This window comes from Polypterus senegalus, chromosome 7, assembly GCF_016835505.1.
Source record: "Polypterus senegalus isolate Bchr_013 chromosome 7, ASM1683550v1, whole genome shotgun sequence".
NCBI classification, from domain to species: domain Eukaryota; kingdom Metazoa; phylum Chordata; class Cladistia; order Polypteriformes; family Polypteridae; genus Polypterus; species Polypterus senegalus.
The window spans coordinates 79,505,632-79,532,493 of NC_053160.1; the positions used below are offsets into that span (position 1 = coordinate 79,505,632).

At 39.4% G+C, this 26,862-nt stretch overlaps 1 protein-coding gene across 2 annotated transcripts in view; it reads right to left on the reverse strand.

Annotated features, from left to right (window-relative positions):
* Positions 1 to 26,862, reverse strand: part of mcc (MCC regulator of WNT signaling pathway) — a 570,331-nt gene that overhangs the window by 10,071 nt on the left and 533,398 nt on the right. For both annotated transcript variants that reach the window (XM_039758932.1, XM_039758933.1), the window contains 3 exons: positions 18,896 to 19,130; positions 10,205 to 10,414; positions 1,531 to 1,628 (listed from right to left, as the gene is read on the reverse strand). In XM_039758932.1, the coding sequence (XP_039614866.1) occupies positions 1,531 to 1,628; positions 10,205 to 10,414; positions 18,896 to 19,130 (543 nt within the window). The remainder of the gene's footprint in view (positions 1 to 1,530; positions 1,629 to 10,204; positions 10,415 to 18,895; positions 19,131 to 26,862) is intronic.

Here is a 26,862-nt window from a genome sequence, read left to right on the forward strand (position 1 = left end):
TTGTCTTGAGGCACAAATCTGGGGAAGGTTACAGAAAAATTTCTGCTGCTTTGAAGGTCCCAATGAGCACAGTGGCCTCCATCATCCGTAAGTGGAAGAAGTTCGAAACCACCAGGACTCTTCCTAGAGCTGGCTGGCCATCTAAACTGAGCAATCGGGGGAGATGGGCCTTAGTTAGGGTGGTGACCAAGAACCCGATGGTCACTCTGTCAGAGCTCCAGAGGTCCTCTATGGAGAGAGGAGAACCTTCCAGAAGGACAACCATCTCTGCAGCAATCCACCAATCAGGCCTGTATGGTTGAGTGGCCAGACTGAAGCCACTCCTTAGTAAACGGCACATGGCAGCCCGCCTGGAGTTTGCCAAAAGGACTCTCAGACCATGAGAAACAAAATTCTCTGGTCTGATGAGACAAAGATTGACCTCTTTGGTGTGAATGCCAAGCATCACATTTGGAGGAAACCAGGCACTACTCATCACCAGGCCAATACCATCCCTACAGTGAAGCATGGTGGTGGCAGCATCATGCTGTGGGGATGATTTTCAGTGGCAGGAACTGGGAGACTAGTCAGGATAAAGGGAAAGATGACTGCAGCAACGTACAGAGACATCCTGGATGAAAACCTGCTCCAGACCGTTCTTGATCTCAGACTGGGGCGACGGTTCATCTTTCAGCAGGACAACGACCCTAAGCACCCAGCCAAGATATCAAAGGAGTGGCTTCAGGACAACTCTGTGAATATCCTTGAGTGGCCCAGCCAGAGCCCAGACTTGAATCCGATTGAACATCTTTCGAGAGATCTTAAAATGGCTGTGCACCGACGCTTCCCATCCAACCTGATGGAGTTTGAGAGGTGCTGCAAAGAGGAATGGATGAATCTGGACAAGGATAGGTGTGCCAAGCTTGTGGCATCATATTCAAAAAGACTTGAAGCTGTAATTACTGCCAAAGGTGCATCGATAAAGTATATATATATATATATATGCACACAGTACTTATAATTCAGTGGGAGGATGAAGTAATGAAAGGGGACAGTGGGAAAATATTGTGTACCTTATTTTGTAAGTTTGTTACTGACAATCTCAAGTAAAGACATTTATAAAATAAAAATGATAATATAAAGAACAACAGAAATGTGGGATGTTCAGATGAATTCTTTATAGCACAGTATTTGCTTATACTGAGATCTTTTAATAACATATTACGACAAAATCAGAAGAGCATCAGGCAGGAGTACTGTCTATTAATTTATCAGTACTCTGATAACATAAAGTAAATTCACTGGGCATAACAAAAAGAAGTGCTTAATAAGCACCTCACATACAAATGAATAAGTGTGAATATAGAATTCAAAAGGCCCATCCCCGCTTTATAGGTCACACTGAATGCATGCTCAGCATATGATAAAGGGGTCTGCCTATCACTTATACTGTACTTAAAACAGCATTTGATATTTTAAAGGTTTTAAATCTGTGTAATACATAAAACAAAAAAAGGAAAATGCTTTCTAATTATTTAATCAGCCGCTTACCGTCTGAGAGCACTAGTAAGCTCCGCTGCTAAATCGCTGTCACTGAGGGTTCTTAATTCACCCAACTTCATGGCAGGTGATCCTCCATCCACAGTATCCTAAAAAAGAAGGCAGGGTGAAGATGATACAATTTTATATTCACAGAGAAATCTGAATGGCAGTAAACTAGAGACATTTCTCTTGTTATGTTCATTCACTGCAGTCTGGGAGAGCAGGATCTCCACTGGACCACAGCACACATTTGGACTGGGATAGAACGGTGAACCTCATGCGTGAGACAGCTGTTAAAGTGCCCTTTGCCTAACTTAATAAGTCATTAATTTACCCAAGGATTAACTACCTGTATAAAAATATACAAATGTAGGAAAGGGATAAGAAATAGCACTGATGGTCAAGCTTTCATTGTTAGCTAATTTACAAGCAAATCTAAAGTTTTGGCCAAGAGGTTATCCCAATATAATATATTAGTGACTTTCTACAGTGGGTCTACTAATAGAGGTGTATGATACTTCCATTTGGTTTTAATTACCATCCATATCTATTATTAGCTGGAGGCAATCCCAGCCATCACATGGCGCAAGGCAGGGAACAAACCCCGAGCAGGGCGCCAGCCCACCGCAGGGCGTGCACACACACACACACACACCCACACACCAAGCACAAACAAAGGAACAATTTAGGATCGCCAATGCACCTAACCTGCATGTCTTTGGACTGTGGGAGGAAACCCACACAGACACAGGGAGAACATGCAAACTCCACGCAGGGAGAACCTGGGTCTCCTAACTGCGAGGCAGCAGCGCTACCCACTGCGCCACCGGGCCGGCCTGGTATTAACTTGTATATCCTAAAACGATCAAATACATATAAAGTTTAACTGAAATATATTGTATAGCAATGGTGAAAAACATCAACTAAAAAAAGCACACGCCTGAATCTAAAGAGCTTTGCAAATGATTGTCAGTTCCTTTCCATTAACTATTTGCCTTTCACTAATCTATTTAGTAATTAAATAAAAAAAACACAAATGCCTTCAGCACACATTTTAAAAAATGAAAAGGCCTGGTTGCTATTTTTTCACTGCAATTATACAGAGATACAGTCTGTTAATTTGGCTAATGGACTGATGGGGCTTTCGCAGCAGTTGGTGTTATAAAACCTGCTGGCCTTTCTTCCCTTTGCTTGTTGGAATAAGCCACCATCTGCACCATTTATCCATTTTTATTTCTGCTTCTTTGCCATTATTTGTTAAGTAACCAATGTCCTTCAAAGGTGCGAAAAGTAGAAAATGTAACAGATTTTGACCACAGACCCCCTGCTATGTTCCTGACTTGGAAAGATTCTAAATAGGCATGCACTACTATCTAGTAAAACACGTCCAATCACAATCTACTTTTCTTGTAATACTGTGAATTCCCACAGTCAAAACAGTCTCCATATTATGAGGTTTACTAGAAACATGTGGACCTCTGGTCCTACCAAAATCAAAGTTCCTAGTCCAGTAGTTGCCTCGCCGCATTTGCTTGATGCTAAGTAGATGCCGGCGTTTTCACTTTTCTTCTTCCTATCATCTAATCGGATTCTGATGTTTGCTTCACGCTCAGCAGATGTTTCTGCTCTTCTTTCTCTTTCTGCCAGGTTACCTTCTTGATCAGTTTGTCTATGCAATTTGCTGTAGGTAACACGAGAGAACCCTGATAAATTTGTAAGGGTTGACGCTAGGCACATTTTTTTTTACATCATAGGACTAAGGTCAAGGCCCTAGTGGTTCGAGAGTAATCACATGACAGACAGACAGACAGACACAACCCATGTGCACTGGAGAGGCAACAGCAAGGCAACCCTCAAAAAGGGAATGGTTTTACGGGGTGGCCGCAGAAATTGCCCTCTCCTTATTCTTCCTGACTGATACATCTCTAGTTTTGTGTTTTGCCAGTGTGTCCTTGTCACTACTGGTAGTGTGAGGCGGTACCTGCAGCTGATTCAGGTCACACCGGTAGTCCAGCTCATCCAGGATAGCACATCCATATATACCATTGGCAAGAAGGTTTGCTGTGTCTCCCAACACAGCCTCAAGAGCATGGAGAAGATACCAGGAGACTGGCCATTACATGAGGAGAGCTGGACAGGGCTGTAGAAGGGCATCAACCCAGCGACAGGACCAGAAGACATTACTTGTTACGAAAAGACCTTGAAGTGCAACCCATTTAAAGTAATGCACAAAATTATAACCATCCCGGTCGATCACAGTCTGTGCACAGTTTGTATAATATATCCAACTGTGTGCATTTACTTTCGTATACCCAGGTTTTCAATCCAAAAGTTTGTTTACAGGTGACTCTAAACTTATTCTCAATGACAGAGCGTGACTGAAGCACCTGCTTTTAATTTAAAGTATGACACTTCTGATTAATTCTCATCACCGTGTATATTTTTGTGTGTGACTTTGTTGGTATTGCATTACTGTCAGTTGTTCTGAGGAGACATACAAGTAGGAAGTTCATTGTGCTGCGTACTTGTTGGTTCATTTGCTTCAATGTTGCGTTATGTTTACAGGTAGCTACTTGCAGATGAATTATCTCAACCTTCATATATTTGAGTTGTGGAAGGACAATGAAGATAACACTTGTGTAAAAGAAAAACGTCAGACTCTGGACAGGGGAGAAATCAGTTTGACAGAGGTGTGATATACAATGCCCACCATTATATACCCCACCAGGCAGATTTTGAAATTAAAACCGTATATACTCGTGTTTAAGTTCTCCCACGGATAAGTTGGGGCTTGATTTTACTGTATAATTTCCGGTATTTTATAATGTCGGTCGTATAAGTGCGGAAATGCGGAAAACTCACGCTATTGGTCCAAGAGATTATGGTATGCTAACACCCTCCAGAGTACGGAAGCGTATTAGGGCCACGGAGAAGGAAAAAAAAATATGGGCACAGTGAGGATAAAAAAAGTGTATGTCGAGAATAAAGTAGACATGTTGACCTTATTCTCGACATTTACACTTTAATCTCGAAGTTTATGTTGAGATTAAAGTCAACATGTTGACCTTATTCTCATAGTTTATTTTGTCATTAAAGTAGAACATCATAAACATCATTTTAAAATCAATGTTTAATTTATTAGATTTTCTCACATCCCATTATAAGTAATGTAGCACATTAAATGCTTTATGTTAAGTGTTCCTTGACCCATGTTACTCGGCACATGCTTCTTAAACTGACTTCCTCTCTTCCTTTCCTCGACTTTATTCTTGACATATACTTTTTTTCTCTTCACTGTATTCGGATTTTTTTTTTCTACTCTGTGGCCCTAATACTCTTCCGTACCTGAGAGATTAACCGCGGAGCACACTGCCTTTTTATCTACGTACTGTGCCTACGTGACCGCACGGTAATACCCAAACTATTCTGAAGAGACGTTTGCACTGTTTTGTGTTTTTTGTATCTCACACCCTCATACACCTTTATCATAAAAGCATCCCTTATCTACGATGGAGCATTTAATCAGCAGAAAATATGAAGCTAGTTTTAAATTAAAAGTCGTTGAAGTGGCGAAAGAAATTGGTAACTGCGCTGCTGCAAAAAAAATTTGATGCGTCTGAGAAACTGATACGAGATTGGAGGAGGCAAGATGATGTAAAAAAAAAATGTAATTGTTGCATTTTTGAATGGGGGTATAAGTCAGGTCTGATTTTATGATCGATTATTTGGGTTTCAAGACCCGACTTATATGCGAGTATATACGGTAAGGAACAGATATGTCAATAAAGGTACTGATCTTCAAACGCTTGATGTCTTGAAGATCTCTTTGCTGCAAGGCCACCAGACCTTAACTCACTTGCGTTTCCCAGGATAAAAGAAAATTAATTATTCAGACTTTTTCATCACTATGCCAAGAGGAGTTTCAAGCTTATTTTTGGAAACATTAATACATAGATTAAAAACTTTTTAACGTTGCCTGAGAATCTCTTGTAACCTTATAACTTCAACACATACACACACATATATATCTATGTATTAAGTAATAAGACTTTGGGGACTTTCAAAACTAGACAGTGTTTTTTAGAAGAATTAAGTGGATAGGGCTGGCGAGTTTTGTTGGGCTAAATGGCCTGTTCTCGTTTAGATTGTCCTAATATTCTAATGTTCTAATGTGTGTGGAGGGTTAATTTACTTTCTATAATACGTAATCAACCTGACATCCATACCAAGAAACATGCTTTTATGTAATTATGGCTGTATTCCAGCCTCCCAACAGTTGCATTCATGGTTGAAAAATAATGATCTTAGTAATAATGCACATGCACTCCACCACAGAAGACAATTTTGCCAGCGAATGAATCCCTAAATAGGACTAGTTCCAGACTACTGAACAAGCACTTGGCTTCTTTAAAACATTCAGCTTTATTACCACTAGTTCATGGCCGCATTTCCATGGCACTTGTACACTTGAATGCATTAGTGATGGGATTTGTCTCTCTCTGCTGCAGCCGCCATGCCTCTTAAACATTGGGCAGTCAAGGCTTTCTAATGAGAAATTTATTTGCATATTCAGTTAAAGCGTTTGCTGACACAGCATATATTTTGTTGTATTTTTTGATTGCTTGCATTACAGACTGAAACAAGAAAATAAAATTATAGTGCTGGCCAAATGTGTTATTTTATTCTGTTTTTTTCAATTGTAGTGCCTAAATGCAGAACTCATGTTAGCAGATGTTTAGCAGGAGGCACATTTTTAAAAGTGATTAACTTGCAACTACACCGCCCTTCAGTTTTTACTACATTTTATTATTTTGCGAATCTAATGTATTGAATTTTTTGGGATTTATCTAGACAAATCCCCCTGTATTTACAAAGTCAACTAAACATTTTACTTTTTTTTCTACAGGTAATGCTAAAACAACTCATCCACCTCCTAAACGTGCTCTTTCCAGCTTAAGGTCATGGGAAGCTCAATAGGGTTTAATTGTAGAAAAGATGGCAGCCCATGACGTGCAGTTGTGCTTGAAAGTTTGTGAACCCTTTAAAATTTTCTATATTTCTGCATAAATATGACCTAAAACATCATCAGATTTTCACTCAAGTCCTAAAAGTAGATAAAGAGAAACCAGTTAAATAAATGAGACAAACATATTACACTTGGTAATTTATTTATTGAGGAAAATGATTGAATATTACATATTTGTGAGTGGCAAAAGTACGTGAACCTCTAGGATTAGCAGTTAGTTTGAAGGTGAAATTAGAATCAGGTGTTTTCAATCAATGGGATGACAATCAGGTGTGAGTGGGCACCCTGTGTTATTTAAAGAACAGGGATCTATCAAAGTCTGATCTTCACAACACATTTGTGGAAGTGTATCATGGCACGAAAAAAGGAGAGTTCTGAGGACCTCAGAAAAAGAGTTGTTGATGCTTATCAGGCTGGAAAAGGCTACAAAATCATCTCTAAATAGTTTGGACTCCACCAATCCACAGTCAGACAGACTGTGTACAAATGGAGCAAATTTAAGATCATTGTTACCCTCCTCAGGAGTGGTCGACCAACAAAGATCATTCCAAGAGCAAGGCGTGTAATAGTCAGTGAGGTCACAAAGGACCCCAGGGTAACTTCTAAGCAACTGAAGGCCTCCCTCACATTAGCTAATGTTAATGTTCATGAGTCCACCATCAGGAGAACACTGAACAACAATGGTATGCATGGCAGGGTTGCAAGAAGAAAGCCACTGCTCTCCAAAATAAAATTGCTGCTCGTCTGCAGGTTGCTAAAGATCACGTGGACAAACCAGAAGGCTATTGGAAGAATGTTTTGTGGAGGGATGAGACCAAAATAGAACGTTTTGGTTTAAATGAAAAGTGTTATGTTTGGAGAAAGGAAAACACTGCATTCCAGCATGAGAATCTTATCCCATCTGTGAAACATGGTGGTGGTAGTATCATGATTTGGGCCTGTTTTGCTGCATCTGGGCCAGGACGGCATGCCTTCATTGATGGAACAATGAATTCTGAATTATATCAGAGAATTCTAAAGGAAAATGTCAGGACATCTGTCCATGAACTGAATCTCAAGAGAAGGTGGGTCATGCAGCAAGACAACGACCCTAAGCACACAAGTCGTTCTACCAAAGAATGGTTAAAGAAGAATAAAGTTAATGTTTTGGAATGGCCAAGTCAATGTCCTGAACCTAATCCAATCGAAATGTTGTGGAAGGACCTAAAGCGAGCAGTTAATGTGAGGAAACCCATCAACATCTCAGAGTTGAAGCTGTTCTGTACGGAGGAATGGGCTAAAATTCCTCCAACCCGGTGTGCAGGAATGATCAAAAGTTACCGGGAATGTTTAGTTGCAGTTATTGCTGCAAAGGGGGGTCACACCAGATACTGAAAGCAAAGGTTCACATACTCTTGCCACTCACAAATATATTAAATTCGATCATTTTCCTTAATACATAAATGACCAAGTATAATATTTTTATCTCATTTGTTTAACTGGTTTCGCTTTATCAACTTTTAGGATCTGAGTGAAAATCTGATGATGTTTTAGGTCATATTTATGCAGAAATATAGAAAATTCTAAAGGGTTCACAAACTTTCAAACACAACTGTATGTAAAAATAAACAGGTGCAGTGCGGTCAAGTGAAAGCTGCACGCTGAAAAATGAAAAGTTAGATTGAAAGTTAAATTGTTTTTTATTTTTAGTATGGATTGAGCTTTTACCTGTTATTTTATATAGCTCCTTTTAAAGTAAGCAGTCTCAATTAGCATTATAAAAATGAGCAGCAATTGATGAATCAGTTACCTTACGTTATTCTCAGGAACAGAGTGCAGAGTGTCAAATGGTTTGCTGCAGAGAGCCCGGCCAGCTTTATGATTGACTACTTGAATTCATTCAGTGCTGCATGTCAGTATAGAACCCCTTTCAAGCAGCAGTCTATATAACTCCTTCATCTAAAGTGGTTTAATGTTCTCCGGACCACCTCAGTTGGAAATAGAAGGAATAAGGTAGACTGCCAGACAACATCCCAGTGTGTGAAGAAAATCCCCCAAGTATAACCCTGGCTGAACTTCAGTTCTAATGCTGAGAAGATAGAAAATGTGCATCTACAGAAGTCAGTGTGAGAAAAGGCCTCAAAAGGCAGACCTGCGAAAGGTGTCCTCGGTCTAACAAAATAATAATTCCTGGTACGAACAGAATCTCATTACCCATGTATGACCAATAAGGATGTTCAATGGCACCGTGGTGTGCGCTGCTGGCTCATGGCTTTACACAGCTGGGTTTGAATCCCTGCCTGGTCACTGCCTGTGGGCAGGTTGCATTTTTTCCCAATGCCTGTCTACTTGGATTTTTCTGTAGCTTTCCTTCCACATATGCAAAAAAATGATTATCAGGCAGGTTGATCTGTTGTAGGTGTGCATGAGTGAACTCTAGGCTGAACTAGCATCTCATTGTAGTAAAGTGAGGCCAGTGATTGCCGTCTTTTAAATAAATAATCTCCACACTCGCGTGTTTGTGTTGGAAGGGGGGCATGTCAGTGTGGCAAGAACGGTTCCCATGTGCGTCTACAACCCTATGTAGCGCCGGGAGTTGCTGATTGCCATAGCTGTCCTCGCTTTTAAAAAGTGAAGCATGAGTATGAGAGGGAAAAAAAGGAGCGAGGTAAAAAAAGGCAGAATGGAGGAAAACTGACTGGCCAGTGAGGAGGAGGAGGAGGAGAAGAAGAAGAAGAAAAAGAAGAAGAAGAAGAAGAAGAGATAGAGAGAGAGGCCATTCTTATAGAGTGCTCGGGAGTGAGCCACAGGACCATGGTAACCAGAGGCGATGATAGGGGTGCTCCTACTGAGCACTTTTCTGAGTGACACAGTCTCACTGCAAGGGCCGAAGGTGAGTGGTGGGAGAGACGTGTAGGGCTCTTTGGGTTGCCTTGCAGATGCCAAAGGAAGGGCGTCAGGGAACAGAGTCCAGTTAGGAAAGTTGACTGCACCTGTCGGTGGGCATCTCCTTAGACAGCAAGATACAAATGGGATAAGTGGAGGAGATGCCAGTTTTGAAAGAGAAGCATTGGTGCTCACTGTTTTTATAGTCTGTCTCTGGCTTTTAACATCATTGCTTTAATTGATTTATTAATTTGAAATTTTAACCTCCACCTCACCTTTGATTTTATGGATTATTTATTTACTGAATGTTTTTGGAGCACAGCTCTTTATGGACACTTGTTTTGTTGGATTGTTTTTAATAAAAACACTGAACACTTTGCACCTTGCCCTTGCTTCATGTGATGTCCTCATTTGCCGAGCTCATCCATCGGAAATGTTATCTGCGGTGCCGGGTTCAAGAGGATCCCAAGAACGAAGTGGCAGTATGGGGCCAACCCGCACTCACACTCCTCTACCATCCATGACATTTTACTTGACACTTCTGACTTCTATAGATCATTGAATGCATTAATGATTATTTTTTGTGTACTTTGCTCAATTGTTGGCATTCCAAGCCCTGTGGAGTTGAGGTTCACATAATTTTTTCAAAAGTACTGGATGCTGATATGGTCAGTGCAAAGCTAGAGCTGATCCCTTTATATGTTTTATTCGCAAGTCCTCCAGCATAAATGTAAATGTGATCTAAATCATGGAAACAGTGTGAGAGAGATGACAGATATTGTGGGCACATACCTTAGCAGACTTTTCCTTGCCTCCGCTGCTTCCCGTGGAGCTGAGAGATCTCATTCGTTGCTCTCTGTGCTCCTCTACCTCTGATTTGAGGTGCTCAATGTGTACCAAGTAGGCCTGCTCTTGTGCCTCACGAGTGCTCAGTTTCAGTTCCAGCGCCTTCTTCTCCTTCTCTAACAAGTACAACTGAGCCTTTAATTCTGCCATCTCCTCCTGTCAACAGCAAAGTAAAAAGTTTATTGAGAACAGCCAGAAATGTAAAGAAGTGAGTTAAATCAATGGATAATAAATCGTTAAATTGTCATACAGTGGAACCTCGGTTCACGACCATAATTCGTTCCAAAACTCGTAAACTGATTTGGTCGTGAACCGAAGTAATTTCCCCCATAGGATTGTATGTAAATACAATTAATCCATTTCAGACTGTACAAACTGTATGTAAATATATTTTTTTAAAGATTTTCAAGCACAAATATAGTTAATTATACCATAGAATGTACAGCGTAATAGTAAACTAAATGTAAAAACATTGAATAACACTGAGAAAACCTTGAACAACAGAGAAAACTAACACTGCAAGAGTCTGGGCTGTAGTGCTGTTCGCTAAAAACGCTTTTTTTTAATGAATTTAAGCACAGGGAAAAAAATGAACATTTGAAAAATAATAAACCACCAAGAAAAGTAACATTGCAACAATGCATGCTATGAACCGATCGCTGTAAACAGAAGTGAAGTGGAGGTTAAAATCCAATAGAAAAAGTCTTCATCAAGTACAATGAGGTTAAAACAATGCTCGGATCTGTCTCTTTAAAAACATGCCTTATGCATCCAGCCGTCTCTCTCTCTCTTGCACGTGCGCGCGCGGTGTGTGTGTGTGTGTGTGTGTCTCTCTCTCTCTCTCTCTCTCTCTAGCGCGTGTGTGTGTGTGTGTGTGTGTCTTCTCTCTCTCTCTAGCGCATGTGTGTGTGTGTCTCTCTCTCTCTCTCTCTAGCGCGTGTGTGTGTGTGTGTCTCTCTCTCTCTCTAGCGGTGTGTGTGTGTCTCTCTCTCTCTCTAGCGCGCGCGCGTGTGTGTGTGTGTGTGTCTCTCTCTCTCTAGCGGTGTGTGTGTGTCTCTCTCTCTCTCTCTCTCGGGTGTGTGTGTGTGTCTCTCTCTCTCTCTCTAGCACGTGTGTGTGTCTCTCTCTCTCTCTCTCTCTAGCGCGTGTGTGTGTCTCTCTCTCTCTCTCTCTAGCGCGCGCGTGTGTATGTGTGTGTGTGTCTCTCTCTCTCTCTAGCGCGTGTGTGTGTCTCTCTCTCTCTCTCTCTAGCGCGTGTGTGTGTGTCTCTCTCTCTCTCTAGCGTGCGTATGTGTGTGTCTCTCTCTCTCTCGCACGCGTGTGTGTGTGTGTGTGTCTCTCTCTCTCTCTCTAGCCGCGTGTGTGTGTGTGTCTCTCTCTCTCTGCGCGTGTGTGTGTCTCTCTCTCTCTCTCTCTCTCTCTCTCTCTCTCGCGCGTGTGTGTGTGTGTGTGTGTCTCTCTCTCTCTCTCTCGCTACACAGGGAATGCACAGAGAGAGACTGAACACGTGCGGAAATCATCGGCGCGCACAAACCAAAAGGGAAACTGGCTTGGTCGTATACCGAATCTGTGGTCGTGAACAGATGCAAAAGTTTGGCGAACTTCTTTGGTCGTAAATCGATTTGTGCGTGTTCCGAGTCTTTCGTGAACAGAGGTTCCACTGTATAGTAGTTTTCTGGTTCACCATTACGGAAACAGTTAAGTGTTCAATTTGTTCAAATGTTTCCAAGCCGATTGGAGGTAGAGACAGAAGCAGGACTTGAAATTGCGACCTTAAGGCTGACTATTCACACCTTCACACTGCACAAGCGGTAGACTGGACAGCCCTATACTGAATGATGAATGGCAGCCTGCAGCAAAATTTAATTTAATCAGACAGAATTATTAGTTATCATACACAACATTAGACCTAAGCATAGAAATTAATAATACGGCATCTGATTAAGAAATAAAGGCAGCTAAAATGTGTAAAATTATTCAAACCCGAAACAATAAATAGCACAGAAAACACATATTAGAAAAATATTTTAGCACTATGTAAGTCAGTTGTATCATTCTATTTTACCAGAAAATTTCAGATAACTTGGTTACAACTAAAATGCTAACATGCTATCCAACACAGAATCACAAATTCACCTCATGCATTTTATGTTTCAGATTTGGAAGGACATTTATATAGAAACAGGGAAAATGTGACAGCTTCACCCAGGTGATGTCCAGGATTCAGGTTTCAAAACCAGGCCACTGCATCCAAAAGAAAGCAGTACAAAGAAACTGCACCCCTTTGCTGCCAGAGGACTTTGTTAATCAGGTGATTGAAAATGGCTTCATATACAGTAGTAGCACTAATCATGAAAAGAGAGACACTGGCTGGCAACTCTGGAATTAAAACAGTATATTACATTGTGTATTACATTGACTTTATAAGCAAGATACAGATTTTTTTTGGTAATCCATAGCAGCTATTGACTGCGAAAAGGATTCATGTTTTGAGAAAACACTGGCAAGTGTCATTTTCACCACATTCATAATGGCTAACATGGTACAACACCCTTGTACTGCACACACTCCACTAACAAAATCAAAAAAAAAATCACTGAATTATATTAAGATCTAGAAAAAGCATAAAAGTAAAAAAGATAAAGCTAGAAAATTAATAATTCCAGGTTTTGAGTATCTAATGATAGCAACCAGACATGAACTATAAATGTTTTCATCAAGCTCTGTTGTTAATTCCTAAATGTAAGCTCCTTGTGTCAAACATCTCCATTGCAATATCTTATTAAACTCTGATGTCACATCCTTAGTTTCACTAAAGTTACTTTAACGTCCTACCTGCCCAGAACTTTACTTCTTCTGTTCACTCAAACTAGCGTCTATGGTGGCACTTTGATGCTCTTTGAGATCTTCTGCTGCGACATGGGCCAAGCCAAGGACTCATTAAATAAAACATTAAATATCGTCCTATGCTGTAGAGCAGATTGGTTTACATTTTGAATAACTGGGAACAGGTTCTGGACCTGGTTTCAAAGAAATTCACAGGCTCCACCCATTTTATGGAATACTTATAAAAATAGCAAAATATATTCTTGTCATAGTCAACAGACTTACACATTTTGTGTAAATAACCTGAAGATTTAAGAAAAAAGGTAAGGTTTTAGCTGCACAACTAGGGAATCCATTCCCGGACACGTTTATCCATTCCCGGGAATCCCACATGTCAATTCTGGGAATCCCGGGTGCCCGGGGATGACACAGTGCACGGGCTTCTCACATGTGAACGGTTTTAAAGAACGACCGACACTTATTTTTTAATAAAACTACTGCAATATGTTGACACCAATAAAAGACTAACCTTATCTACAAGCAGTTCATGCTGTCATATAACTACATGTATCTAGTTAGTTGCTGTAATAACAGAACGTGTCCAGCATGCAGTCGTCCAGGCGAGAGCGCACATTCGTGCAGAGTAAGCCAGCAGCTGAGAAAGCACGCTCTGCCTCCACTGAAGTAGACGGCACAGTCCTCAGATACTGATACACTTGTTCTAAACAATGCCCGCGCTTGCCGTTGCTCTGAAACCCCGCCAGTCCAGCTTTTACTGATGCATCCAGTTTCTTGTCATCATTCTGTGATGACAAGTTTCTTGGCACAGATAATGCAACGCATGACGCATTGCAATTTCAAGTTTCTGTTCAAAGCTGTTGTCTGACAGACGTGCCGGCATTCGTGAGCTGCAGAGTGCGGACTCCTCCCAGTCCACTGTGCTCAGTCTTAGTGGGAGCCGGGAGACTGACTGCTGCTGGTCTGTTGTTGACTGAATTAATCGGCAACACACTATACCATGGGCCAAAAAACCGTGCCACTTAATTATTTTCAACTATAACTCGATTTTTACAGTTTTACACGCTATACTGTATATGCGAGCTTGGCCATTCCTGGTTTCCCGGGAATTACAGCAGTTTCATTCCCAGGAATGTGGATTTCCTATGCACAACATAAAGCTGACGGTTTGAAATAATAGGACACAAACAATTCAAGTTTTTTTTTAATAGATACCCCAAACAGACAACATAATAATTGTACTTTTTACACAAGAACGAACTTTAATAATTGAAAATAAATGAACAACTACCTTTTATTGCTTCTTCTTTGATATATTTAGTGTATCATAAACATATAATAGAATCATAGAATTACACTGAACTTTAGTGAGTAAACACACTACGACAAATACCTGCCATATGATTTGAAAATGCACTGTCTCTGTCTGCAATCTCCACCACAGTCATTTGACTACCTATGCGATTACACTAAAGTTTAGAAATTCTGGGCTGAAAATTAATTTGCACATCAACAAACAATAATGTGGAGATTTTTCATTCAAAATGGAATATCGTTTGTTTAGTAAAAACGTCCAGTTAACCAATAAACTTCAGTTTTAAAAAGATTGATTTAATAAAACAGATTACTAAGGATTGATCAACTGTGTTCAGTGATTCTTTGTTCTATTTGTTTCCTTTTAGTCATTCTGAAGTGTGTTCAGGCTAAAGTGTGTGTGTATAGTTATTTATTTACTTACTTATCTACCTATTTATGTATTTATTTATTTACAGAGCTTCTGTAAAAAGCCAAATTTCCCATTGGGGAAGTTCTACAGGCCTACCTACCTATCTATCTAAATTACATAAATGACTTTAGTAAGTCTGCTTCTTTGAAAGCCTGTAACATTTTTTAATATTTAATAATATGCAGGGCACAGAAATGCATGAAAACGTACCAGAAATGCACAGCCTTTACCTTCTACAGATCTGGGCCTGTTTGCTCACAGCACCTCCTGCACACATCATTTAATGATTTACAGTAATCCCTCGCTATATCGCGCTTCGACTTTCGCGGTTTCACTCTATCGCGGATTTTAAATGTAAGCACATCTAAATATATATCACAGATTTTTCGCTGGTTCGCGGATTTCTGCAGACAATGGGTCTTTTAATTTATGCTACACGCTTCCTCAGTTTGTTTGCCCAGTTGATTTCATACAAGGGACGCTATTGGCGGATGGCTTAGAAGCTACCCAATCAGAACACGTATTACATATTAACTAAAACTCCTCAATGCTATAAGATATGCTTCCCGCGCGGTGCTTGATTGTTTGCTTGTCTCTGCCTCTATCTCACCCTTCTCTGACATTCTCTGCGCCTGACGGAGGGGCTGTTTGCACAGAGGCTGTTTGCTTAAAAGATACTGACGCTCCTCTAAAAAAATGCCGCTTTATTGCGGTGCTCGGCATATTTAAAAGCACAAAAGCACATGTATTGATTTTTTGATTGTTGCTTTAATCTCGCTCTCTCTCTCTGACGTTCTCTGCGCCTGACGGAGGAGATGTGAGCAGAGGGGCTGTTTGCACAGAGGCTGTTTGCTTAGAAGATACTGACGCTCCTCTAAAAAATGCCACCCGGCAAACTTAAAAGCACACGTATTGATTTTTTGATTGTTTGCTTTTCTTTGCGAGCGATCTCTCTCTCCCTCTGAAATTCTCTGCTCCTGAAGAAAAGATCTATTTGCATTCTTTTAATTGTGAGAAAGAACTGTCATCTCTGTCTTGTCATGGAGGACAGTTTAAATTTTTGACTAAAGGGTGTTATTTCATGTCTAGAGGGCTCTAATAATGTTAACAGTGTAGGAGAGTTTATAAGGGCTTAAAATATATAAAAATAACCATACAAACATATGGTTTCTACTTCGCGGATTTTCGTCTATCGCGGGGGGTTCTGGAACGCAACCCCCGCGATCGAGGAGGGATTACTGTACATTTTAATCAGCCTCACTGATTTCTGTTCTTCTCATATCATAAAGCGGATACTCTCTGTAACAACCAATGTACTGATCAGTTGACCAATATATTCATTTAAACCCTTTAATACATGAAAAGACGTCTCTAGTAATAAAATAATCTCAGTACTAATATGCAAACTTTGCGTCATTCTAAGGATTTTGTTAACAATGTGTTTTTTTCATTTTGGGTGAATAATTTTAAGATATTGATTCCAATGGAACTTGCAATATAATCAAGACAGGGATTATACTTTTTGTATCAGGGAATAACCTTTCTGTGTACTGTATTTGCTTAGTATGTAAATCTACAACAAATTCCTCACTTGTATCTAATCAAATTTTTTCTCCTTGGGAAATTTTGTTTAGTTGACCACACCTGCATTTTATCCCACCTGGGGCAGTATGAAGTAACCCTGCTATATAATAATAATAAAAAAAAAATCTACACTTCATACTCTTATAATACCAATCAGTGTCATCTGTTAACGTACTACTAGTAGTACACAACTGTTCTTGTGGGATCTTCTTAGCTCTAACAGAATATCATAAGTTGTCAGCTTATGCCATCATTTTCGTTGACTAAATGTGGTAAATATGTTTTTCTTCTATCTATAGTATAATCTTGTGGCAGACTGAGACCCCAGTGCTCAGTGTCACAAGTAGATATTTCTTGTTATGTCTTTATTACACTTGGCCAGATCACTGCAGTTCTCTTTTGAAGGGTTTTATTGCAAAAAGGTCAAACAGATGAGAACAGATTCAAGCTGCTACTCCCACAGTCCCGAATGACATATAATGTGATTAGATTAACTACCTACCGTCTATACTGAAATGCAGCTCGTCATTACATACACAATATTTTACTGAATTGCTTGCAACATTCTGCTATTAATATACACAATATTGAACTGTAACACTCTGGACTGCATGTTGTGGCAACTTACCCTGTATAAAACTGAAAAGCTCTTTTCAATTCAATTCTTTTCAGTTCAGTATATTTTTGTATAGGGCTCTTCACTGAATGCATGAACAGAATGTGGTGAAAAATTCATATATTATATATATGTATATATAAAACATTTGCAAATTACATAAAGACTACACATAAAGACACAAAGGTGTTTAAACAGACAGGAAACACATGGTTCAAAACTGATTGGTCAACAATATCTGTCCATTAATTTACTGTTGAACTATGAACCATGTAATAAAATGTCCATTAATGTTATTTTTTACTTTGCAGCCAAATAAACCTGCCAGGTTTGGTTGTGGGTTGACTAGAGTACTTAAGGTTAAAAGCAGTATAAATGGACGTGGAAGAGACAGAGGAACAAAGAAAGCTGCATGGTATGAATAAAACAGGAATTACAGGGTGCACAAGGGTCAACATAAAAGAGAAAAGTATGCCGCGTGTCCACTTGGCTGTTCTGGTGCAGATTTAGTGCACGTCCTTGTTTGTGACATGGTTTGAAACTGACACCAACGCATAACCCAGTGCAATTGGATCACATAAATGTGTTTCTTTGCACACTTTTCTTATATTTTTTCTGTTGCTTATGCATGAGACCCCAGAACGTCAGTGCTTGATCTGCATGATCATTGTGTTATTTGTAGGCTACCACAGCACAAGGCTTAGTGACTTCCACCTTTCCCCTGACATGAACATTGACAGTTGCTGCTTTATGAACACTGTGTACCTACACTTGATCTCAGCCATTTTTCCTTTTTGCCACACAGCTACTGGCGCACCATAGTAAATCTTCAGGCGACTGAGTTCATCAGGCATATCATGGAGGTTCGGTTGTACATTGTCGTATGCTCTATCTGTGTCAAAGTCTGACAAGAAATTCATATTGTCATCATTATCACTTGATTTTAGCACTTAATTAGATTTAGATTTTTCTAAAATTGGCTCCATGCCTTTTCATTTACCATTTAGATTTTGGTTGAAGGCTCCATCCCACTCATAAATATTGATGAATTACCATAGAGTGTCCATAACATGGCAGAACACATAGAAATATTCATGGCAGCAGAATATACTCAGGAGTAATTTGGGCTTAACACTGCATGGCAGATTAATATGCATCACCCCAAGTCTGACTTGGGCTTAACCTTAATAACACAGAATTCAGAGGCTGAGTCACACTTGGGATTAACACCAAGGAGGTTAAAGGAGATTGTAGCCGTATCACTCAGTTTTGTGAGACTGTACTCTGGTACATATTGGTAAGCTTCATACTTAATCCACCTTAATAAAAGGACAAGTGTCTGAGTTTCCGTTCGGTGCTATGTCTCTGTGACATGCCATTTGGTATGGGATTCATAAAAACAGTGGTAAAGTTTGGGAAATGCCATCTGTTGGAATGAAAGATTGTAATGCATTTTATTACTATAAATGTTTATGATGCGCCATCTGTTGGAATGAAAAACGCAATGTATTTTATTGCTACATTCATTAGAAAATACATTCCAACAGATTGTGCACTGCAACTGTTAGCACTGAATACACCGAGGTCTATGTTGATTACTTAGAATTCAACCCGTCTTAGATGGGTAGCACAGGTAGAAAAATACAAATGATTCCTAAAATATAAAAGATTCAACTTTTTAAACTTTCCTCATAGTTCATACTCCACAATCGTAGGATCAGTCTGTTAGCTCTCTACTGTATTTTCTCTTGTGCCTTAAAAAATTTTTGTTTTATTTAAACCAAACTTCACACAGTTTTCCCAATGTGGTCTTCACCGGTGCACAAAGCAGCTCAATTGTAAGCTCTCTTGACTCTTAGTCTCTTACCTTCATGGCCATTAACTCTTGCATAAGTACGGCATTTTCCAGGTCAAGCCTTTGGCTGTCACCTTTAGGTTTGACATCGTAGCTTAAGGGGTCGATGTGGACACTCTCTAGCTCCAGCATGGTCAGTTTGACTGCAGCCCGGTCATTCTTCAACTGCTGGACATAATCTTTCAGCCTTTGTTCGTCATCCTTTGTAAACTCAGTGTCACAGCTGCTTGCTGTAGAGCTGGTAGTGCTGACAAGAATAAAATAAATACAAATGTAAAATAAGTGTGAGCAAAAAGCAAAGCTTAGTATCATAAAGTTTCAAAACATATACTGTATCTACAGTCATGAGGATGTCATAAATGAAGACTTTACCACTTATCATCGACTCCTAATCAGAACTGTTTCTCATCTGGTCCTAAACTTAGATAAATCTGAGCAAAGGTAACAACACATAATAAATTTGACTTTGTTTTTATTCAACAAAAATAAACCAACAAAGGAATGCTTATAGCAAAAATAATAAACTGCAACAGCAAAATGAAGGCTACTGTCATTGATATGATCATCACACCAGCTACAATTGGGTTGACTGCCTAAGTTAAACAGGGTGATAGGAGTTCACACTACAACAAATTCACAAACAAGGTAAGGAAGCAGCTCATTTTTAAACAGTTGCAGAGGACTTTTCAAAATATAAGGTAACAGTATAACTGATTACTTGAACATTAAAGCAATGACCAAACATTCCTAGAAATGACACAGTAACATGGACCTCAGGATGAATGTGCATGGATAAACCTGCACTGCAATGGACCTTAAAGTCTCTTTGTCAGAGTTGGATGGCTGAGATACAGTATGTATATATATATTGTCAGGGATGCCAGGAGCAACGACCCGGCCGGGACGGCGTGAGGGACCGGAAGAGGGTCAGAGCCCACCCTGGATCACGTGGGGGCCGCCTTCCTGGTTGCTCTGGGTGCCACGGGTACAGGGCATAGAAGCTCCACCCTGTAGAGGTCTGTGGTCACCGCCAGGAGGCGTCCCAATGCCTTGGGGACCTGTTGCTTCAGCACTTCCGCCACACCAGGAAGTGCTGGGGGGAAGATTTAGGACAGCAACCAGAGAGCTGCCGGGAGGACAGCCAGCACTTCTGCCATGCTGGGGCGTGGCCAAGGGAGGAATGCCGGGAACACCTGGTGCTCATCCGGGAACCATATAAAAAGGGCCGTCTCCATTCATTCAGGGCTGGAGTCGGGTGGAGGCAGGACGAGGCAGAAGACAGTGTGGAGGCGGCCCGAAGAAAGGCATTTTGTGGCCAGGACTGTATGGATTGGGGTTTGTTGTGCACTTTATACTGAATCTGAGTGGCTTTAAATAAACGTGTGGTGGTAATGAACAACATGTCCGCCTGTCTGTGTCCGGGTCGGCTCCACAATATATATATATATATATATATATATATATATATATATATATATATAGTGTCACACGCGTGTGCTTAGGGGACGGCCAAGGTGTCCAATTGGGAGTGAAAGCACAAGAGACAAGGGGTTGGAAGGCACTAATGCTTTTTTCCCTCTTTCTACAGACCATCAGAGGAACAACTACAGGTAAAACTCCGTTACAACGAACTGCCAGGGACCTAAAAATATTTTGTTGTAATAAGATTCTGTATTTGTCACCATAGTGCTTTCTTTAACTTGCGTACAGGTGTCTGCAATCATTTCAATAGCTTCTTTCGCATTCATTTTAATCTCCTCCTGTCTACAAGTTATGCTGCCGAGAATTTTTATCAGCATTTCCTTGCGATAATCCACTTTCAGGGTACGAATGATGCCCAAATCCAATGGCTGAAGCACTGCTGTGCAATTGGGTGGGAGGAATTCAACATGAACATTATGTAAATGTGGAAGCATGTTGAAGCCGAATCATCCTTTTCTTCTTCTTCATATTGCGAGGTTTCTGAACTCTTTTGGGAAACCAAAACATCATGCTGAAGTTCGTCCCAAATTTAGATTGCTGCATCTGTAGAAGATTGTTTGTCCGTTTCCAGGGCAGGGTAACAGCAGGCTCACAGAGCTTCAGTGAAGTGCCAGAGAAGCAAATCCTAAAAGATTGGGGTTGCGCTATAAGTCCCAGTCTTACACCCCAAAACACAAGGATGAGTCTCGGTACTTTATCCAAACCAGCTTTATTCAGCTTGAAACAGGAACAGCATGGTTATTTATTGTAGCGGGATCTGCCACTCTCCTCTCACAAACACAGCAGTCAGACAGGGTTGTGACCAGGTTAGTGGCTAAGTAATACTGTTACCTGCATTTACAATGTTCCTTGCATCACCCATTGAGATCTTTTCTCTTTGCTTTGGTGAAGAGCTGCAGCAGAGCTGTGAGCCTGCTGTTGTCTTCCACAGACGCGGTGATCGCACTTCGGGACGTTCTTCAGCAAGTTGTCCCATTGACGGAGGTCCCAAGAGAGTTTAGAAACCTCACATTTTCTTGAATGAGTGCCATATTAATAGGAATGTTTCTTGAGCGAGCATCATCACATAAAAACGACTTTTTGGACGTCTTCAAATGCAGCAGTTCGCATATGCTTGCAAGATTTTTCTTCTTTTTTTGCTCTGTCTTTCAAGAAAGTTGACAGTGTCGATAGAGAAATTCCCGAATTCACTGGCAACGTCTTTTTTCTTTTTGCCATAACCGAGTGCTGCAAAAATGTTTTTTTTTCTAACATGAACTGTTATCGTTTTTTCATGTCTGCCGTTTCTATAAGAGGGTGACATTGAGTTAAATTCCAGTTGATGTTTTTTAAATGTTGACGAGCAATAAACAAAAGGTATCACTGAAAACCACAGAAAACAAAAACAGCAGACAACCTCATGACTGTAAAAATATCATAATTTGTGTCCCCCCAATGGCTGCCTTTTTCTGCCTTGTCAGATTTTTAAAGTCATTTTAACAGGACTGTGTGACTGTGGCTTTTATGAGACCTAAGGTTCTGATGTTAAATTAAGAGATTTGATCCACAAAAGATAGTCAAGTCTAGAAATGCTACATTTTTAAAAATGTACCATTTCTACCATACTATAGATATTAAGAAGCAATACATTTACATATTAATTAACATTACCTTATTGAATATATTTTTTATTACTACCAAAGCAATATGGATTTCTGTTCATATTGATTATCAAATGTAATTCATATTTTGGAAATTCCAGACAAATCCTCAATCTGTCAGTGCTAAAATAACATTCATTTTCTAATGGAGAAAACAAAAATCCCTATTTGGATATTTGGAATCATCACTCAGTTTTTTATTTGGAAAATATGAATTAAATATTAAATAAAAATTAGGTTTTAGAAATGTGATGTAATTTTTGCTGCACGGATAAAGTAAAAAAACGTGATTGAACACTTTTCACTATCGGCACATCTAATGTGATCGGCCCCCTCATTAAAAGAGCCTATAACTGTTGAATTTATACCAGATTTAATGATTCCTTCTGCAGCAAGTAAAGACAGACTGGCAGAGAGATCAATAATAATACAAAATAGCAATTACAATAGTAATAAGCACCACCATCTGGATAACAATGATCTGATTTCAAAGCAAAATCCCCTTTAAACACATTATTGGAATATTTCATGGTTGTATGGTAAATCAACCTTTTTTATTTTTCATAATTCAACTTATTTGAATAGGACTGAGGAGGTTTGTTGGGCTTGTCCTCGCCAAAATTGATCACACTTACAATAAATAAATCCTTGCAAATTTAAAAAAAGACTGAAAGAATGCATTTACAACACTTTTACCACTGGGTGGCAGTGAAGACCTCATCATTGACTGCCTGTGCCATTGTGTTTTGTAAAACACTACCTTGTTTTTAAACAACATATCTATTATGTTGGCATTGTGTTGTTATTAAAAAAGTATTTTATAACATCACATTTCCTTCTAAATCAGCCATCTTGGTAAATGTTTAGTAACACTTAAATCTTTCTGTTTTTAACTATGCAATTTGCAGCTTTAATAAGAGATAAGGACTTAACACATTGCTAGACTTAAATATATGGGGAAAAACAAACAGCAGATTTTCATACACTGTCAAGACTGTTAATGCCATTCACATAAAAACTAATTTAAACTTCCATATGGTTTCACTAATAATGCATGAAGCACAGAAATACAAAAAAAAATAATTGTGCGACTTCTTATTGTGTTCAGTTCCACCAAACCCTAACCCTTCATTTTCCGTTACATGCTATTTTGGGAGTACCCAGTGTGAGGCAAGACTTGACCATTCCAGCCCACTCCAGAATTCAGAGAGAAAACTGTGTATTTTGGGCACATTCTGGGCACTCACTACACTGGTGACCTGCATTTTTATTGCCTTGCTGTTCTGCAGAAGCAACGTTCACTAACATGCGTGGGTCACACAAAGATTTCCTTTAGTTTAGTTAGAGGGCTATCATATCCTTTGTCCTCTGATGATTGAATTAATTAATGTATATAACTATTAAACAATGGAATGAGGACACAAAGGCTAGGCATATAATGCTAAGTGGACCCATACAGTATGTGCACTGTAAAACAACAAAATTAGCCTCAGGTATTTATGTAGCTGTCCAAAGAAAAATCTATAAAGATCAAGGAAATAGTTAGACTTTCATTTAAGCTTTTTTCAGTGGAAGGCTCAGGATCGGAGTTGAGGAATTAGCAAAATTAACAGCATTGCCAACTGTCCTGAATTAAACCAGATGTGCCTCTAATTGTAGAGAACAAAATAATGCTAATTACAACTCCCAGTTTGGAGCCTGATTAGATGGGGGGATACTCTTGACACACGCCGATTGCTGGAAGCCATTTTCAATTAAAATACACAGCTTTCCTCCAAAATGGGAATAACACACAGAGACAGTAAAGCAGGAGGCTACTAGTGAGTGAGTCCTCATCTCCCACTGGTAATAAAAAATTCTGATAAAACTGTACAGCTGACTAACTGAATAGGTGACACAGGCTAACAAAAGTTATATTTTTCTTCACAATGACCTTTACCTTTCAGTCTTGATTGTTCTGAAAGATGAAAACTTCTAATTATACTGAAGTTCATTTTAGACACTAACCCTAATCCTACTCCTAACCTGTCTACCTTGATAACTGTGTGTTGATATTATGTAGGCTCCTTTCCATACGATCCTCAATGTTGGTGACAACCTCTGAGGAATGGAAGGGTTTTTTTGGTCTCACAGTGCCAGTAGTGTATCTCTTTTTCAGCAATTGCAAAATTATGCACTTCACTTGCATGGTATGCTGTTCCATGAATCCTTCATTTGTCAACTTGAAAGAATCTGTCAGAACTCCACAATTGAAATATGTTATTCAAATGGATACAGCAGGTGCCTCCTCTGTAGCAAAAAGGGACATACTGTACTAACATGTACAGTATACAATGAAATGCAAGCTAGAAGACTTTTTAGCTTCACCTTACTGAGATAGATAGATAGATAGATAGATAGATAGATAGATAGATAGATAGATAGATAGATAGATAGATAGATAGATAAGCGAGTGGGGAAGCACAGAGGGGAAGGATAAAGAGGATGCACAATTATTTCTGTTTCCCCTCTTAGAGTGGAGGAGAACACCTTTGAAGACAAGTGATGTCACCTCCACCCTGACTCTACAGGCCACACCTCTCCCATCTCCTCCTGCATTTAATCCTACATACACAGCACAGTCAGTGCTCATTTTGGGACCTGCTTCTGAAGGAGATGGAGCTTAGTAACAAGAATCATTTATTTTTGCTCACAAAGAGTTTATGATGATTGGTGACTTATGTCAGAAGTCCTACATCATATTTGTTTGTCCTTTTTAATATTAAATGGGGCATCCTCTGGGATCTTACTTTATCTTTTTGAATCTTTTTTTCCATATATGTTTGTGTGTGTAACATGTATTCATTGTATTTTTTGCCAGTGGTTGCTATTGCACTTTGGTCACTAGACATGCAAATAAAAATTTTATTACACGCAACTAGTATAATTTATACTAAGTATATGCAACAACAAACTTGAACTTGATGTGATGTTAGGATGCTCCTTATTGTGTTTTTAGGAAACATCACTCATTAAATGACAATAACTTTTATTAAAGTCTATCAAAATTGAAAGTAGACTGATTAATGAAAATCCTGTTTAGATTTACGCCACACTACAATTGGTATTTACACCAGTACATTTGCGGGCTAATAACTGGCAGCACCAAGGTCCCATATCTTCTAAATCAACGGTAAAGCATTTGTATTGCTATAATGGATAAATTATAAAGAACAATCAAATTATTCTATTATTACTTGAAATCATTAAAAAGTATTCTTGTAATATGATAATTTTAGTACAGAGAACATGCAATTCTAATTTTATTAATAAAACACAACATTTCTAACACATTACTTATGTTAAACAACTGATTTTTAAATGGAGGCTTGAAAATATTAATAGCTCAGAGATAAAAAAAAAATGAAATGAACTGCATGCACTCACCCCATGTAACAGGTGCTATGAATGTTTATGTCATCAAACTAATTCCAAACATAATAAAGCCTGAAACTGTTGATCTTCCTCTTCTTCAGTGGCTTAAGAAATAACCCCATATCTATTTTGCCAGCCCTGCCAGCACTATATTCGATCTCATACTTAAAGTAAACATATAATAAGAAAACACTTTCATGAGATTATGCCGCTCAGGCCAGCACTGTCTATCAATTCCTATTCACCTAGTGCTTCTAAAACTATATTGAGCTGACTTAATGGTCCCCAGGGCATTACTTTGCAAGGTAACTGAGTTGATGTATTTACAGTTACTTGTGAGGAAAAAAAAAGTGAATTCTTTATTCAGCCTTATACAATTTCTCGTATTAGGAATTTGTTAGTTTCCGCATGCCCCTTGGGGTCAGAACGCTGGGTCAGCCATTGTACATCGCCCCTGGAGCAATTGAAGGTTAAGGGCCTTGCTCAAGGGCCCAGCAGAGATGGGGATTCGAACCGGCAACCTTCAGGAAGCCAGCGCAGATCCTTAGCCCCACAGCCACCACTCCACCCTCAAAAAAAAAAAAAGTTTTCTTTTACTTCAGCTTCCAGGAGAGAATTAATTTAAACCAAACTTTGATCAACAGCTTTAATCCCTTCCTAATTCTGAATACTTCTGGCATGTCTCCAATTGGCCTCTACCTGCTCAGGCTAAACAGATTCACTATTAGTTAAATCCACTTCATATAAAATATTAATTAAAGCCTTTTCTAAATAATTGGATACACAATTCCTAAGGTAACTGATGGCATAAAATTTGTTAATAATAAATAAATCTCATTTTTTGGCATGCTGTGGACATCACAGGAAAGTATGCCCACAGATCATTTACTCTGTAGACAACATAAAAATAGCTACTGTTCACAGTTTTTTTTAAATACAGGAACAAAAGACAACATATTGGGTTACTTTCAAAATAAGGAAATAAAAAGCCTTATATAACTGGAGATATTAACTCCCGATCACCTGCCTCCAATCCAAATCTATCCTGCCTCCATCATCACCTTTATTCATGTCTCCTTTCCCATCTCCTTTTCGTTTTCCCAGATGTCTTGGCTGGTCTTGACCGGGTGCATGTCCCGCAATCACCAATTCCAAGGTTTGAACAAAGCACTTAACTGACCCGCTCACATCTGCATGTAAATGCGTGATCAGCCAAGCACCTCATTCAACCTCAGAGCGGCACATTCACATTTTCACGTGCACCTGCGCCCGCCTGGAGTCTGCTCGCTGAGGATTAATTAATTTATTTAAAATGCACCATGCCTCAAACAACAAAATACACAAATAGAGCGATAACTATAAATAAAATACAACAAATTTCCACAAACTAAAAATAAGCAATGTATAATTATGCTCTTGGAAAACACATTGGCTGTGCCATGA